The sequence below is a fragment of the Cynoglossus semilaevis genome, chromosome 1 (assembly GCF_000523025.1).
Source record: "Cynoglossus semilaevis isolate Cse_v1.0 chromosome 1, Cse_v1.0, whole genome shotgun sequence".
Lineage (NCBI taxonomy): Eukaryota > Metazoa > Chordata > Actinopteri > Pleuronectiformes > Cynoglossidae > Cynoglossus > Cynoglossus semilaevis.
The window spans coordinates 13,315,720-13,333,480 of NC_024307.1; the positions used below are offsets into that span (position 1 = coordinate 13,315,720).

The following is a 17,761-nucleotide window of genomic DNA, read 5'->3' on the forward strand; positions in this document are numbered from 1 at the left end:
AAGGCCGTATCTGAAATACCTCTCAGAATTAAAATTGTACCAATATTACTGTGCAGTGCCGTGTTGATAATCTTTTTATTCTAAATGTGTCACTGGGCTCAGTCTTGTCTCATTACCCTGTGTTTCAGTCTGCAGCTGCACTGTGTGTTGGAGTAGGCAGCTTCAGTGACCCCAGTGACCTCCCTGGACTCGCTCACTTCCTGGAACACAGTACGTAATTAACCCGACAGTTTTAGGTCTTTTCTCTGGCAGGAATTAATCATCATTTTTTTCCTAATATGAAATGTAATTTCATCAGTTATTTGTCACTTATCCTGATTTTGAGTTAATGCGTTAATGTATTTCAGTGCGACCTATTGTCCCTTGAACTATGGGTACCGAGTCCCCTGCAAAAAACCATGTAGTTCATACAGAAACAGGGGTGCCAGACTCAGTCACAGCAGGGGCCAGAAATAAAACTGGGTCCACGTCTGGGCTCAAACTAGGTCACACTATATTGAGGAGCTACTTAAATTAAACAAGTTTTTTCAGATGTTTTTGTGACAAGTTCCTCCTAAAGAAATATGAACTTTACTGTATGTGTTTATTAAAATTGCACTGAGAGCACTCCTTATCTCATGTTTCATAGAGGTTGGTTTCTGTATGTGGATCACCTCCAAAATCCAATAACTCCTTTCTTGGGCCATAACCTACATCCTTGAAACATTCACAAATAGACAGGGCCAGCCAAGAAAAAATAAGGCGCATGGTCAGAAGTAACAGCTGTGATCTATGGATTGAAAAGAATACCTATTTTAAATGGACAGCTGACACATCAGTGGTAACGCAGGCAAAACCTGGCCTTCCACCTTCTGTCCATCATCACAGCTGAAAAATTGTACTAAAAAAGAGGGTTGCCTCAAAACAAAATTTCAAACCAATATGAGTATACTGTGAGTTCACCCCAAAAACAATGAGGACACCAAACAGGAAAATGTTTTTTGTCAGTTTTATTGTCCCCTCATTAGCAGAAGGCTATTTCGATCAAAAATATTACTGTAATAAACAAAAGCTCGTCAAAATGACACTGTTGTCACATTAAACAAAATAAAAAGTAAAACTAGGAATAAAAACATGGTATTAAATTCAACTTTCTTTGTAGTTGACACAGCTAACTGAATAGAAAGTGAGCAGAGCTTTACACCAAAAGTACAGCTAGTCTGAATGACAGGCAAAAAGATTGCTGCTTTTTAATAACTGCCTGGTGAAACAATCAAATTCCCCTGAATCATGTCGTACTGCCTCTGGTCAAATTGTGTTTCCTACTATGGCTAAAGATTAGAAAATGTCCCCTGAGTTGTCAGTGGCACAGAACTGGATCATCTTTTGTACATATAAGTGGCAGCAACAGTTACTATGTCACTTTATCGTGTATTTGTTAAGACCAGTTTGCTCTTTTGATGACAACATTGCATGAACATCCATTTTCTCTGACACATTTTGCGGCTCCTCATCTCAGAGCTGGTACATGGATGACTCAGTGTAGGACCCTTAACATTTCAGCTAATATTGCTGCTTACTCTGACGCCCGAGAGCAAACAAGTAATTAATTCACTGAGGACCAAATGACACACACCGATGCACTTAGGCGTCCTCAGAGTGGCCACTTAGTCTGGTTGGTAATCCAGCCTCGTTCCCTTAACAGAAACTAGACAGGGTATGAGCGTGTGAGAGACAAAAAGAGTTTTTTCCTGTCAAAAAAAAAGCACTCTTGCGTCGCTCTCCTCCTGCTGCTGCCGTCACTCACATATTGTTATATTTACCTCCACTGCTGATGTGGCTGCAGAAGGTTGTTCCTAGTCTGTGAGGAAACACTTGTTTTTTCTCACCTCCTGTCATCAACACAGTTACCAAATGTTCACAGTAATATTTAGAGGCAGGTGTACAGCAATAGGTTGTGGAAAGCAACAGCCATCAAATTGTGTCAAGAGTTGGTTTATCAAGAAATATGACACATGCAACACTTTCTGTCCAGATCTTACAGAAACTCTAACACTTTGGTTACAGACAAAGTGAAAAGTGTGATGTATAAGCAGTTTAAAAATATATGTATTTTTAAAAATTAGATTATTCAAAGGGTAGCTGTGCACTAATCAAGAAGTTTTCATTTGTTCTTTATATAACCCAAATGACAGAATTATTAATACGGAAAAATGTCAACAAAATGTTCAGAGGAATATTTCAAGAATTAGATTCATATTGTTGAATGGATTTTAGTTATTATTATGGATCCTGACAGTGACTTGTAGAATGTGTCAAGAGTTTATTTTAAAACTGGTTGAAGGTGAAGCTGTTGTCCCCAACAATATTAATCAGTACAGCCTCCTTTCCTGTCTTTGACAATTGACAGTCATCTTGTCAGTCATAGACTTATTGACCTGCTCCCAGTGAAGCTGGTCTGACACAAGCCTGAAGATGAAGCCTCCACAAACGACATTCAGGTGGTATTCTAAGCTAATCTGATTAAATTTTGAAATGAATTACTACCGAGTTATTACTACTTTATCTCCTCGTGGAGAAGATAAAAGAGAATATACCGTAACCTTCAAAATTAAAACCGTGTTGTACTGCCATCAACCCTGGTGGAAGCCAGTGGGATCTTGTCCTCAGTGTTGTTGCCAAAGGTCAAACCTTTGAAACACACTGCCATCAGTGAGACATCTCACTGGACCCCCAAACTCATAGCTTTTGTCGATCAGTACCGTCTGCGGTCCGAAGAAAACCAAAAAGTCATGAAAGCGATGGTATGACCCCCACAGAGCCATGATCTCAACATCATCAAATATGTCTGAGAATTAAGAAGAGACAGAATGCTCCGTCCACAGAACATCAGTGGGTAGTTGGTGTTTGGAAAAACCTACCCACTGAGTCGCTTCAAAAACTGTTCCAGTTCAGCCAGAGGAGTTGATGTTTTGTCTTGTTCAAGTCACACACACACACACACACACATTAATTGGGTTTTCTCTGCGTTTAATTCACTCGACGTTAAGATTCCTGATCAAAAACACTTAACAGTTACTTCTTTTAGTGAAAATTTGCAGGGATTCTTACATTTACTTGAAACAGTTACACAGTACTATCTTCTGTACTTTACTCTCCCTTTCCTCTGGGTCTCAGTGGTGTTCATGGGCAGTGAGAAGTACCCCTCAGAAAACGGCTTTGATGCTTTCCTCAAGAAGCACGGTGGGAGTGACAATGCTTCCACCGACTGCGAGAGGACCGTCTTCCAGTTTGACGTCCAGAGGAAAAGCTTCAAAGAGGCCCTTGACAGGTGAGGTGGCACTTTTTTTTTTTTTTTTTTTTTTTTTTTTGAAAGATTCTCACCAGGAGTAGCTCTCTAGAGAACTGTTAAATGATTTAAGGGTGAAAACTCAAAACAAAAGAAATTATTTATCGTCTCCTTTTTCAATTTTTAAAGATGCAATAAACACACTCGCAGTGGTAAAACCACACAGTGATGAAATACAAAGGAAACACACTCGAAAATGTGATCTTAAGTACATTACACACTGTTCTGAGATTTCTTTATAATCAGTAACCTGGGGAGGAATTACAGCATCATTAATGCTATTTTTTATATTTCTTAGTTCTATGATTTATACATTTTGGGCAAACTTCACTTTTTTAAATGAAACTATTTGTTTTTTATCAAACAATTGACCCCACAATGTAATGGTCATAAAAGCAAATATACATATGCGAGATACGAGTATTCCAGGTTACGAGTAAGCAACTTTTTCCTCGTAAAATGAGGAAATGTCGAGTTACGAGCGTTCAACTGAGCTCCACTGGACACTGTGGCGCTCTCTCACTCACTGTCCCTCGGTTGGTCATTTTAATTGGCGATTTATCGACCCTTAAGTCCTGTATTTCGGGTCCCCACTGTATTTAAGAATTAAGGGGAATCCTTTTCTAAAACGATACTTAATAAGGATACCACAGCTTAGGCCAGAAGCAGCTAGTAGTTAGCCAAAATAGCTAAGGATGCATTGCATAAAATATCATAGATTTAGATTATAGTTTCTAGAAGTTTGTTTTAAATTATCCAAAAGTAAGAAAAAGATTAAGCTGACGAATTAGACTAAAATATTTGGGCAGAAATACGTGTTGGTAAAATATACATACATATTTAATGTTATGGAATCGGCTTTTAACTTGTGGAACAGTTAACAGTAAAACAGAAGACAGATAACAGACAAAATGTATGTTGTTGATGTTAAAGTAAGTCAAAAAATGTAATCATGATGAAATGATTAAAAATCACCACAGAAATTAGATTTATTTGGCCCCACAGTGGGTAAATTTCACACAACCGCTAAACTGAATAGTTAAATATCATAAAAAATGAGCTTTAGATTTACCAAAAAGTTCACTCATGAACTGTTTTTGCAGTCACTACAAACTACAAACACTACAGGTTCAATCAGTCTACTGTTGTCTCTGTTTTTGTTGTCCTTCTGATTGCTGTCTGACCTGTGTCCTGTCCTCTTGGCTGCCACCTTCCTGATTATGGTCTTTCTTCTGTCCTTGCCTTCTTAGGTGGGCCCAGTTCTTCATCTGCCCCCTGATGATCCGTGACGCCATCGACAGGGAGGTGGAGGCCGTCGACAGCGGTGAGTCGTGATGCCTTTATGCGTTCCAACCTTTGCATACCGAGCTTCAATTCCAGGCTCTCCAGACTTTTCTGTATTCTCGTGACACTCACACACCTCTTTAGCTCATCATCAATGACCGTCTTTCCTCTTTACTCCTCATTTCTGTCACTCTCTCCTCCGGGCTGTCAGAGTACCAGCTGGCTAAGCCTTCGGACTCCCACAGGAAGGAGATGCTGTTTGGCAGTCTGGCCAAAGCGGGGCACCCTATGGGCAAGTTTTGTTGGGGTAAGTTGGCAAATAGCACAGCCGGGACACACACTGCACACAAGAACCTCCCTGGGGTTCACAAGTGCTCAGTAATGACAAATAGGAAAACCAAGAGACTGCACACACCAATTCTTCTTCTTCTTCTTCTTTCTGTGTTTCATACAAACACCATTCACAGAAAAGTCGGTGCAGCTATTCTGGAAAAAAAAAAATATATGTATGTATATATACACACTTAACTAGCATTGGCAATTGGCAAAAACGACGAAAAAACGAATTGTAACCTGCCACACTACGTGGACCATAATTGCACCTTTTAAGTTTCTAAACTGAGCGCACTAATGGTTTTGCAAGCTGATTTTATTTTTACTTTTGGTCCAAGGACTTGAGCTGCTCGACAGTATGTGGTCGGCACTGCCTGATTTTCCTCCTCATTATGTACATTGCAAACATTTTTAAAGGAATGTCAATTCACTTCCACCTGCCTGATTTCTAAAGCTCTGAAGCTAAAACTTAATTAGTAGCTGAAACCTTGCTTTCAAAGATACAGTTAAAAAAATTAAATAGCAGCCAGTTAAGTGCACACAATCTCCTCACCAAGCATTGGATCTGTGATTTGTGCACAATTTGGCAAGATTTCAACAGTTACTGCACATCCAGCTGCATTTATATTCTTGCCTTTAGGTTTAGACATTCCCCCTACATTGATTTATTTTTTTTATGTTATAATCTAGTGATGGGGAAATGCTCCTCCTGAATGCCGACACCTTTAGTTCTCTGGGGTCAAAAAATGAACGCGCCTTATTTCGATCGTTATCAAAAGTAGGTAGTACATATTTTTGATTCATTTGTCGATGAATTAGAATTAACTTTAGTCTAATGCACTTTAAAAAAAATAGTGCCACTACACAAAAAGTATAAATATGAAGTAAAAGTAACAGTAACAAGTTTTCATTTAGCCAAAATGGCTTTGAGGACACAGTGGTGGAGATCTTGATGACCGAAGTTACCAGTTACCCTGCTAATTGCCAATATTTTTACTTTTAATTTGCCTCATTCCCCGGCTTTTTGTTGTTTTGTTGCATGCATGTTTTTCTCCAGTGGAATTAATTGCAGCTCTGTTTTGTCAACACTAGGAAACGCTCAGACCCTGAAGCAGGAGCCGAAGAAGAAGAAGATCAACGTGTACAAGCGTCTGCGTGCCTTCTGGAAGAAGCACTACTCTGCCCACTACATGACTCTGGCACTGCAGTCTAAAGGTTTGGCTCAGCCTTCAAGCCAAGTCATAGTTGCAATCAGTCAAACAAAGCACATTGGTGGGAAGGCAACTGCTTGTGATTGATTTTTATACATTAAATAAACCATTTAGTCAGAAAAACCAATTGGAAAAATAACCAACAATCAAAACATCATTAGACTCCAATAAAGATTCAGTTAGTCTATGCTCATTTGAGTGGAGATAATGATTCCCAAATCAGCACAAATTGCTTTATTTCTCATAACATCATCATGCAATATGCAAACTATCCAACAGGGTTTTTTTTCTTCTTCTTCTGAGCCTTTCAGTAAAATATCACACAGCCAATTAACAACCGCAGCCAAGTGAAAGTGTTGTTGACATGTAAGTCGAGGAGAAACGGTCTTCAACCACACTGTGGCAAAAAAGTTCTGCATAAGTTTGATTCCTTCATGTTCTGAGATGTAATTGTCCATGAACCTGTCGTCACCCCCACTCCATTCAACAAATGCAAATTAGTGTTAAAGCCTGACACTGATCATTTATTATTTTGCGAGAACAATAATTCTCATTAAACGGCAATAAAGTGGGAAATTGGAAGATGCTGAGGCAAAGGTGCTTACTGAAATACATTTCTGAAACCATTGTGTCATTGTGATTGCTAATTGTAATTGGCTTGACTTTTTAGATGGTGCGGGTCAGGAGCTGATTTAGGATGTGTTGTTGTTCACTTCTGTTGACATTACTGTTGCGAGTCACAGCAATAATTCCCGCAGCCAGGCTAATAATGGAGAGTGTTTATTGTTCTATTTGTATCTGGTTGTAGTCAGAATATATGCTGCATATTCTGACTACAAGCAGATACAAATGTCAGTCACATCTAAAACTTGACCAACAAACATTTAAACCTTAAAACTAGAAGGAACTGAAAGTTGAATGTTACAGTAAAAATCCTTAAAGTTTGCTGGAAAAATTGCAATAAATTAGATGAATGGAAATATAATTTGATACTGAGGAAAATATACAAATATTTATAGCAATGATGATGAAGGTTGGCAGTGAATACAGCAAAAATAGTAACTGTGATGTGTAAAACTTGGCAGAACAACATGGATTAAGGCTTTTCTTTGTACATATTATTTTATTTTAGTATTTGCTTACAATTTCTTTTACATATTTACCAGTGCAGAAATGCCAAAAAAAAAGGGCCAAATTATTCATTTCATGTTAAATATATATATATATATATAGATATACATGTGCTAATATTTTTTTCTCAGCCCAGAATCATGACTTCCAAAATACTTAAAATGTACTTGATCTCTGAGTCACCCTCCTTCTCTCGGCCTGTCTTCTCCAGAGAAGCTGGACACGCTGGAGGAGTGGGTCAGGGAGATCTTCAGCTCGGTGCCTAACAAGTGAGTATGAAAAGCAGAAAGAGAGTCTCGGCGGCCGTGATGAGGCGCTCGCCTGATAACAGATTGAGTGGAAATATTCTTCTGAGACTCCGACTTGGAATGTAAATGTCAAGCCTTTCCTCGTCTCCTTCTTGCCTGCTTTCACCTCACCCCGTTGCTGTTATTTTTTTATTTTGCAATGACGCTCACCTGAGACGGATCGTTCTTCGCAAAGTCGGGCTGAATTAATGTTTTCATTCAGGGCTCCACTTGTGTTTTTCTTTGCAGGAGGTTTATTCTTTAATGCGAGACCTTACATAAACCCTGTACTTTTGAAAGTTATGATTGCAGGGTGAAGGATTATTGGGCCTCCTTTTGTGTCGATGAGATTCCTCTCATCTATTTCTGATTTCTAGTGGTCTTCTCAGGTGACTCTGGTTTTTTTTCATCTAACTGAAAACAGAGGAAATGTGAGCCTGTTAGCCTTCTCCTTGGTCATTAATTAACCAAAATGAAGTCATTAGTGTACAATCATTTGGGGAGATTTGAGTCACGTAGCCACGTTCCGGCCTTGTTTAATGATGTTGGAGCGTTATCAAGGTTCTTCTTCTTTCTTCTACAGTGGTTTGCCGAGGCCAGATTTCTCTGATTTGTTGGATCCCTTTGAGACATCAGGCTTCAACAAGCTCTACAGAGGTACTGATCCTCCTTACTATTTTTTTGGTCTGAATACATCTGTACTCTGTTTCTGCAAGGCAGTGGAGCTCAGCCTGTAAATAAATGATATTCAGAAGAGGTTGAAGATTGAAAATCAGATTTAAAAAAGGCTTCCATTTGCAGAAATGCAACTTCTCCTTTTGAGTGGGGGGCCGCCCCCCCCCTACAGTATTTCCTTAGGTAAGAGTCAAAATTGATGAATTGTTTTATTTTTATTTTCTACTTCAACACTGCTGTATAGGAAACAGATACTGATAACAAAAATCTGTGAGAAGGAATTATTGATCTGATTTCTGAGTAAGCAATCATTCAGGCTGAAAGTCATCAACATCAAATGGTTGCTGTTTGCCAGTGGCATCTTTGACAATCACTCCATAGCTTCTAGCTTGCATCGTTAAATTGGTCCAAGTGTTGGGACATCGCTGTAATGGACCTGCATTTTATCCTGCAGTCATACATGCTGTGGCACCTGGGAAATGCCTTCTTCTAAAATCTTTAAGCAATAATCAGTTGGCACTTGATTAACCTCCACGGTTCAATAAGGCCCCTCACCTGACCAACTGCTCCGGGCAGTGGTGGCTTGGTGGTTAAAGACGCAGACATCAGAAGGTTTCATGTTCGAGTCCACCAGCTGCCAAGTGGTGGACTGTGTCACAACGACAAATATTTTATTTTCCTTTCCTTACTTTTCTTTGATTGTTCCTAAAGATATTTGGAACATTACTCCTGAGAAATTTCACAGATTCTGAAATGAGTCTAGTCTGAGGGATCACAGATAACTGACTATTGATTTGGCAAAACAACTAACCACTTTGACAGGGTGACAGATTTAAGACTACACATTCAGTACCTGCCAATTTGGTCACTTCACACTGACTGATTGTGTCTATAATTGGCTGAACGATATTGATAGACTTTGACAAAAGTGGGATTAAGACTGTTCCCCTCGCATAATAACGGATTGCAGGTACAGAGTTTGCCCATCTGGGAATCTTGGGTAAAATCTGGCCAATTATCCTTGCAAATTATATTTCAGATCATCCAATTTAATATAAAACATATTCTATTTTTTTTTAGAAACTAGAATTTTTTTCTTTATTTTCTTTTTGCAATTTTATTCAAATTTGAAGGCCAAATGAGGTCTTGTTTTCAGATCACTAATGCAGTATTGTTTTATTTCATCATTTTGAGAGCTGTGTTGAGATTTGTGCCCATAACTGCATTTCCATATTTTTCACAGTTGTCCCCGTAAGGAAAGTTCACGCTTTGAACATCACTTGGGCTCTGCCTCCTCAGGAGAAACACTACAGGTGGGGTTTTAAACAGTGAATATGATTGAATCACAACCGTCCTGTTATTTCATTACACCCTGGAGCTACATAATCTCCCAACCGTGTTGTTTGTTCTTGTCTTCTGACTTGTCCACGTAGCTGCACCGATCCTAACACCACCTTTTGTTGTTGAAACTAATAATTACATTCGTGCAGGCACACCCGGTTCTCTGTCTGGATGCTGATCTCCTTCATTTACCCACAAACCTTTGTATCTCTGGGATTGCCTTCGATTGCATGTTTGAGCAGCTTCATCAGTTTAAAGTTTAATTCAAGGCTGAAAACCTGTTGTTATTTACCTTGAGCTGAGAACAGACCACAGATGGCTCCATCAGTGGTGGAAAATCTTAAATCCTGATGACTTTAATGTGGCTGTCGAAGCTTTATCTTCTGTAATCTCTCCTTTATTATCTTGTTAAAAGCTGTGTAGTGGATGTTCGATCACGCATCAACCAGTGAATACTTTAATGTGGATAATCATTTTAAATAAATTGTGGTGTTTCTATCACCTCAGAGTCAATACTTAATGTAATATTTAATAAATTGTTTTGATGTCAAAATAAATAATTTAAAGTTTAATTTAATGTCTTAGTAATACTGGAAATATAAGTCTGTCAAATTAAATATAGAGGCGTCTGAAAAATTTATATTTTTAGTAAATACACGTAGCACAGAAAAACAGAAAAATAGCAAAAACTTTGCTTCACAAAATAAAAATGGCTTAAAAATCATCCAGGTGTTATTTGAAATTCCCTAAAGTAATGTTTAAAATTATCCTAAAAAGCAATAGTTGCACTTAAAAAACACGCAGTGATAAACTAAAAAGCGAAGGTTTGTATCACAAAAAAAGCTGAGAGTTAGTTTTAGATAAGTCACAATTAGCTATAGGTTACAACTAGCACTAGTTCAAAGTTAGCTAAAAGATTACATTTGAAGATGAAGCCAAAGACTAATGAACATTTACCAGGCCAAACACTGGACCAGTTCAGTGTCAATATTTGTTTGCTTTTTTTCCCCCATGCAACGTGCCAATGATAGCACAAACTGAGCTAACGGTGGACTGACTTATCATTCGTTCTTTCCTCTTTTCCTCAGAGTAAAGCCTCTTCACTACATCTCCTGGTTGATTGGCCACGAAGGCACAGGAAGCGTCCTCTCGCTGCTGAGGAGGAAGTGAGTGCTATTGCCTTCTATCTGGTTTGTTTTTTTTGTTTGATTAGAGGGTCCTCCAAAAAGCCAGTTAAAAGGTCTTCAATTTACTGCGAACACATACACTTTTTCATGTTCCCAGCGTTTGAGCTACAACTTCAGAGCATTGGCTTCACTCCATGATGTGATTGGTTCATTCTCTTCCCTGAATGGATGTGGCTGCACGAGAGCTGTTCACCCTCTCTGTGCTAAGTGGTAGAAGTGATTCACCAAAAAAAAAAAAAACCCTCCTTCACCCAGTGTGTGTGTGTATTATTCCCACAATACCAGGAGGCTCTCCACAACGTTGGTAGAACATTTCTCTTTTCCGTTCGTGCTGTTTGCAATTGTTGATGAGTGACGGTGGTGAAAATTTCGAGAGTCCTTAAACTCTGGATTCCTGGTGGAAAACCAGCAGTTGCGGCTGTGAAGTGTCTTCTCAGACAATTCCAGTGTATGAGAGCTCAGAGAGCGGCCGCTTTGAAAGTGGGGACCCTGTGTTGTGACTATGGGGAGCAGTCTGCTTGTGTTTCGTCAGATGAACTGTTTGGAACAGTGATCAGATTTCCTGAAGCTCCCTCGGAAGATGTTTTGAAGTGCTCTCTAGTTCCTTATATTTATGTCTGCAGTAAAAAAAAAACTAGGAGGCAGCGGAGGACAGTGACAAAGATATCGACTGATGTTTACAATGTGCTCACTTCGCCCTCTTCTCTATAAAATAAGTAAACACTCCTGACACAGTTCTCAGTGTAAAAAATAAGATGACAGCCGTCTCCAAAGTTTGTCCCAGCGGCAATTAGGGCTCATGGACAAGTTTTTGTGGCCCACAACGTCTGTCCTAAAATAAAAATTTCATGGCCTGTCATCAGAGTAGCTACAAGTTTTAGGACCTTTTTACTTCAGGAGAGATTTTTTTTTGTAATTTTATTCTAACTGTTCTGTCATTAGTCATTTTGCTTTCATTCTTTTAAACAGATTTATTTTTCTTTTTTGACATTTTTATATATTTCTGACAAATGCCCTTTTAATATTGGCTACCTATACTGTTTTCTATCATTTTGAAAATGTTTTGCCCATTATAGGATAATTTGTACTTGTTATATCTTATTTTTGAACTATTTGGGCTACTTGGCTAATATTTAACTTATTATTAGTCTCGACTGTATGTGTCGTATTCCATAAGAAACTTATCTAAACCTATTTGCTTACTTTTTGCCATTAATTGTGCATTGGTATTTATTTGTGATACCTTCAAGCTAATTCTGATCAGTGATGTTTTTGCCACCAACAAACTCTCAAGCATGTTATTTGGTTTTCAACATAGAACTTACACCAGACCATGTTTGATTGTTTACAGGCTTTTCTGTTACCAACTATAATACCCAGGAATTAACATTCATTTAGGAAAAAAAAAAGATACTTTCCGTTATCATGGTATTTATTTTTGTCCACTGAGCTGACTGTTACTGTCAGAGTGTAGATCGGTTAATGGTTTCCATGGTTGTAAAACCTTTCCTCCTCTTATTGGACTAAATTGCAAATAAAAACTAAAGCAAACTGTGCTGCAGATATCGGTCCAAAACTGAGTGGTTTTGTTGACTTGGCACCACTGAATGAAAACAGGCAGGTGTTATAAACCTGGTAAATCTGTGGAAGTGCAGTGTCTTTTACGTCACTTAATTATAGTTATAAACATGAAGGAAGCCCCCAGGTATTTGTTGATTATAAATAACTTCATTCTATGACATTGTTATTTGTACCAATAACGAGCCATAAATGAACAACAAACACAGAAGCACATGATTAAACCGAGGGAATTTGCTTTTTGTTTTCATTAGCCTGTAATAGTTAAAGAGCCACTGTGGCGTTCTGCTCTTCTTTTCTTTTTTTTTTTCATTTACTGGCGAGCAGATCAATAAAAATGAGTTCTCCACTTCTCCGCTTTTTTTTGTTCATCATAAAAAAAGTGCATCATGTTTTTTAATTTTGTTCTTTTCCACACCATTGAGTACAGACTGGAAAAAAGAAAACCTTTCCAGATTTAAGTCTCCCGTTCTGAAATCAATGTTAAAATGATGTCAATGCAGTGCAGATTAGTTTTCAAGCACCTCATCACACAATCACAACATGACTTTAAACAGATAAAAGTGCACCTGATGTTCATTTTAAGAATTGAACTTTGTTGTTTTTCATTTGAAAAAGGCATAAAACGCTACCCAGGCTGCAGCACAAACATAATAGAACGATGCTCGTAATTTCTTCACTCTGAGGTTTTTATGATTTTATAAAATATGAAGTGCATTTAAGGAATGTGCTGCAATAACTTCTCTTTATTGCCCGTGAGTGAATGTGCACCAGCACTGTTTCAGAATCATTACTAATCATCATTGCTATCGGCCGTGTTTGTCTGTGTTTGTAGATGTTGGGCCGTGGCTTTGTTTGGAGGAAACAGTGAAACGGGCTTCGACCAAAATGGCACCTACTCCATCTTCTCCATCTCCATCACCCTTACAGATGAAGGTTTCCAGAACTTCTACCAGGTGAAGAGAATTATTTTTATTTAATGTTTCCTCCAAAGCTCCATATTTTGATTTGCTTTAGCAAAAAAAAAAAAAAAAAATAGCACAAAGAAATCATCTAAACTTATGGCTCCTGGTTTTGCCACATTTATCAAAAATGTAGTATGTTTATTTTTCACAGCTGAGCACTACTGCTCAAAAACGTACTGTGGTATCCGTGATTCCCACAAATTTTCTACAGGAGCCTCTTTTTATAGAGAACTATTGTGTTGAGGCCCCAGGTCAACACATTCACAGCCCTGGCTTTATATCTGCACTGAACTTTATTTGAGACACTGCAATTCCTACAGATTCATTCCTAATGAACACGTGTATTTTTTCACCTTCTGACAAATACTGAAAAAAATGATATTGGAATTGAAAAAATATTGCTGGTCTTCAACTGCCTGTAACAGCTCTGTGCTCTTACGGGGAGCCTGCCCCTCACTTTTAGAACCACTGCTGTAGATGAACATAACACAGAACAATAACAATAGCTAATACTTTAGCTTTTGAGTCTGCTATATTTAAAAGGTCATTCAAGGTTTAGTTTAATTTTTTTTTCCCAACACTATCCATAATATATGGGATATTCATATGATGTGACGTGTAATGTGTTCAAATGGAAACAAGAAAATATACCAGTTCTACAGCTGGAAGAAATGTGTACAGGTATTGCAACAAAACCACGACTGCAGCTTGAATCGCAAAAAAAAAACCTACCTTCATTAACGCAGGACTTCATTCCAGAGAAACAGTCTGTGTGATCTGTTTCTATGACGACTCGTGTTCAACAAGAGACAGATACCCATTGTGGAACAGATGTATATGTTCTAATCCTAAGGAAGAGCATAATGGTTTCAGTCAACAAACCAGTGTTGAGGAGGAATAACGCTCATCAGTGCCTTTAAGCTGTTTGTTTACCTCCATGAAGAGCGCCCTCCCTGTCGCTCTTTTATTCAAACGAGGATCAACCTGAAGGTTCTCGGTCAAAGAGCACTTCAGGTTTTTCATCACTGAGCCAAATGCAAATCAGAGATTGTTTAGAAGACGGATGCACTGTCAGGTTTAAGAAAATGCTGCCCCCTATGGATATCCACTCAACATCAAAATACCAATTTAACCTTATGAGGATAATTGAGAGAGAGAGAGAGAGAGAAAGAGAGAGAGAGAGAACACTTCACTGTTCTATACACTGTATAATTTCTCACAGTTCTCAAATTGTGTTCTCCCTTTATTTGAAAAAGTATCAACAGCTATCAAAACACACGTTGGTCCTGGTCAACGACCCTTGGAATGACTTGGAAAAACATTTGCTAAATACAAAATGTGTTTTTTACTATTGTTTGAATAGTGTCAAGAAAAATCGCTGCAATATTTCACTTTCATGAAAAGCTTTTTTTTTTGTGAGCAATAAGAGTCCTTTTGTTCACACATAATAATTATTGTTCCTGAGGCGGCGCTGACATTTTCATTTACACGATTGAATCTGGGGGGGAAAAAGAGAAATAAACAGGCACTCTGTTTTCTGTTTAGTATGTAAATGTAGTCAACTTTATTTAGTTTTCCAGGGATGGTTACAGCTTGTTCTGAGAACAGTAATCACATCAGCACAGTGACTGACAGCCTCCGTCTCTGAGGCTTATTAACATTTAGGCTGGATCCCACTTAACCTTCTCATTAATGGTAACAAAGACGGGTTCTTAAAAGTATTTCTTTTTCCATTAGATCATAAGTGGAGGAGACATTTTTTGTTTCTTTTTCTGTCTCTACTCCTGTTTCTTCCCCTTCCTCCTCCTCATCCTCTTCTTCTTTACAGTAAATGTCCTCCTCCTCTTTCTGTTTCTCCTTTGTCTCGTCCCTGTCCTATCTCATTTATTGTCTCGTCAATTTTATACATCCTCATTCATTATCTTCTCTGTACTTTTAATCCATCTTTTTCATCTTCCTCTTCTCCTTTTCCTCAACTTTCTTTTTTGATTGACTGGTTCTCCTTTTTCTTGTCCTTGTTCCATTCTTCTCTTCTTCTCTCTTTAAATGTTCTACCTGCTCCTGTAACACCAGTGTCTTCTTCCTGTCTCCTTCATCCCCCTTTTTTCCCTCATCTCTCTTCATCTATTCCTCTCTACTTCCTCTCCTCTCTTTCTACTCCTTCTCCTGACTTCCCCCTTTCTGCATTTTTATTTCTATTCACTTTTTTCCTCTTTTCATCTCATGCTTCTTCAGTTTCCCCCTTTCACTGCTACTCCACCTGTTTTGTTATTTTTATTTTTTATTATTGGATTTCTCCTCATCCTACTCCTCTTCCTTCTCCTATTTCTTCTCTCCTTCCTTCCCCTTTTGTCTGCCCTTTCCTCATCGGTCATCTCATCGTCTTCCTCTCCTTGTTTCCTTCTATAGTCATCTCTCATTTGTCTCTGATTTCTTTCTGTTATCTTTCCCTTCCTCACCATTTTCTCCTTTTTTTCCTGCTCCTCTCAAACCACACTGCTTCTTCTGTACAGCTTCTAATTGACTTTCCGTCCATTTTTCTCCATTTTTCATAGGCTTAGGATTCAAGAACCAACTCCCAGTGGTCTGATTCCCTGCAATTGTTATTCTGCTTGCTTAACAGTTCCACTAATCCATTCTACGGATGCATTTCTGTGATGACGTATCTGTGAAACAACATCACAGGAATGCTCCTTAATTTACAATTGATGCATCAGGTCCAGGGTGAAGAGCACAGAGTCGTCTTCACTAATGAAAAGATAGAGAGACTCTGCAAATGGATTGCACAGCATGGTGCTTTCAAAGTGCCTGGATAATTTAGTTACACTCCCACTGTTAAACAAGAACCAGACATCGTCTCATTATTTAAATCAAAAGCTCAGTCAGGTCAAGTGGACTCTACATATTGGTTCAACATGTTGGTTACACTAAATTAGCACTATAGTGAGAATCATCAAGAAGGAGTCAAATCGATAAGTGATATCGACGGTGGAATGGGAATTGTTCAGTTCTTATTAATTCCTATTCCTTCTTGTTCACTTCCTCTGATCAAGACTTATTCCTGACTCTGGTCTTTTCCAGGTGACTCACCTGGTGTTCCAGTACCTGAAGTTGCTGCAGACTCTAGGACCACAGCAAAGGTGCCGTCTGCCTCTTCCCACTGACACACACAGTCATTCAAACCAACACAGTAGAGTGTAGACAAAGGTGACGTAAACAAAATCTGAGCTTAAACCTTTTGTTGACTGATGACTGAGAAGCAACGTCACCTGTGTTCATATTGATGCCTTACAAACCTTCATTCTTTGTTGTAGGGACAGAGTGTTTGCAGTAAAAGCAAATGAATTGATCTACAACCATATGATCACAACTGTCTGTTGTGGATTTTTGTTGATTAAAACACAATACAAAAACAAAAATTATTAGGATTACAAAATGTTTTTTTTACCAGCAGGTTGAAGCTGGTAAAAGCAACAACTGCACCGTGATGCATATAGTGGGTTGTAATTTGATAGGGACGTTGCCTTAGATATCGATGCCCTCTGTCATTTTAGGGTCTGTGGTGTTTCTCCATCTGTGTGAGACTCAATTCTGTGTCATTTTAAATTTTCCCCGGGATAATAACGATAAGCTCCTTCCTCTTATCTGTTTGTTCTTGCTCGCAGAATATATGAAGAGATCCAGAAGATTGAAGCAAATGAGTTTCACTATCAGGAGCAGGTACCAAAGCTCAAGCGCCATTTTGCTGCTGCAGCGTCAGATTAGCTCATATTGAGCCTTGACCACTGAGACAGATCTCTGTTTTGTCAGATCGATCCCATAGACTATGTGGAGGACATTTGTGAGAACATGCAGCTGTTTCCTAAAGAAGACTTCCTGACAGGAGATCAGCTGCTGTTTCAGTATAAACCAGAAGTGAGTAGTTTTGTCCTTTTCTTTACTGTTTGACATGCAGCTCAGAAAGACTTTGTCATTTCTAAAGTTTGACTGCTGCAAAGAATGAATAATTTATTATATAAAGGAAAATAGGTTTTATGGTTTGTAGAGATACTGGAAATCCAAAACAATTGTTAAATTGTAACTATATATTTTTTCCTTTTTAAAGTCTTCGGCCCCAAAGTTTTGATGTGTTTTCTTTTTATAAATGCAGAGAAATAAGTTAGAGCTGCTCATTCTGAACTACTTTCAATCAAAAAGTATATAATTTAGAAATGTTCTTCAGCTTGGAGATGCTCGGGCCAACCTGTAATACTTGAAATTGCCAGAAAATAAATAAAAAGTATGAGACAAATTTAGATCCAAACTATTACAAAGATAGTCAAGAATACCTTAAACTTGCCAAGTGAAAAAAGTTTATTTTTTATCAGGCAACCAATGGGTAACCCAGAAAAAAATAGACAAATTGTACAACGGTTAAAGAGAACTCTTTAAAGCCAAAAGT

General features: G+C 38.3%; 1 protein-coding gene across 1 annotated transcript in view; it reads left to right on the forward strand.

Annotated features, from left to right (window-relative positions):
- LOC103380052 (nardilysin-like) overlaps positions 1 to 17,761 on the forward strand; it is a 34,320-nt gene that overhangs the window by 4,342 nt on the left and 12,217 nt on the right. The window contains exons 4-16 of the mRNA XM_008311854.2: positions 129 to 210; positions 3,157 to 3,310; positions 4,579 to 4,652; positions 4,824 to 4,919; positions 6,038 to 6,160; positions 7,499 to 7,556; positions 8,158 to 8,231; positions 9,493 to 9,562; positions 10,679 to 10,756; positions 13,191 to 13,311; positions 16,402 to 16,460; positions 16,986 to 17,040; positions 17,131 to 17,235. Of these exons, the coding sequence (XP_008310076.1) occupies positions 129 to 210; positions 3,157 to 3,310; positions 4,579 to 4,652; positions 4,824 to 4,919; positions 6,038 to 6,160; positions 7,499 to 7,556; positions 8,158 to 8,231; positions 9,493 to 9,562; positions 10,679 to 10,756; positions 13,191 to 13,311; positions 16,402 to 16,460; positions 16,986 to 17,040; positions 17,131 to 17,235 (1,149 nt within the window). The remainder of the gene's footprint in view (positions 1 to 128; positions 211 to 3,156; positions 3,311 to 4,578; positions 4,653 to 4,823; positions 4,920 to 6,037; positions 6,161 to 7,498; positions 7,557 to 8,157; positions 8,232 to 9,492; positions 9,563 to 10,678; positions 10,757 to 13,190; positions 13,312 to 16,401; positions 16,461 to 16,985; positions 17,041 to 17,130; positions 17,236 to 17,761) is intronic.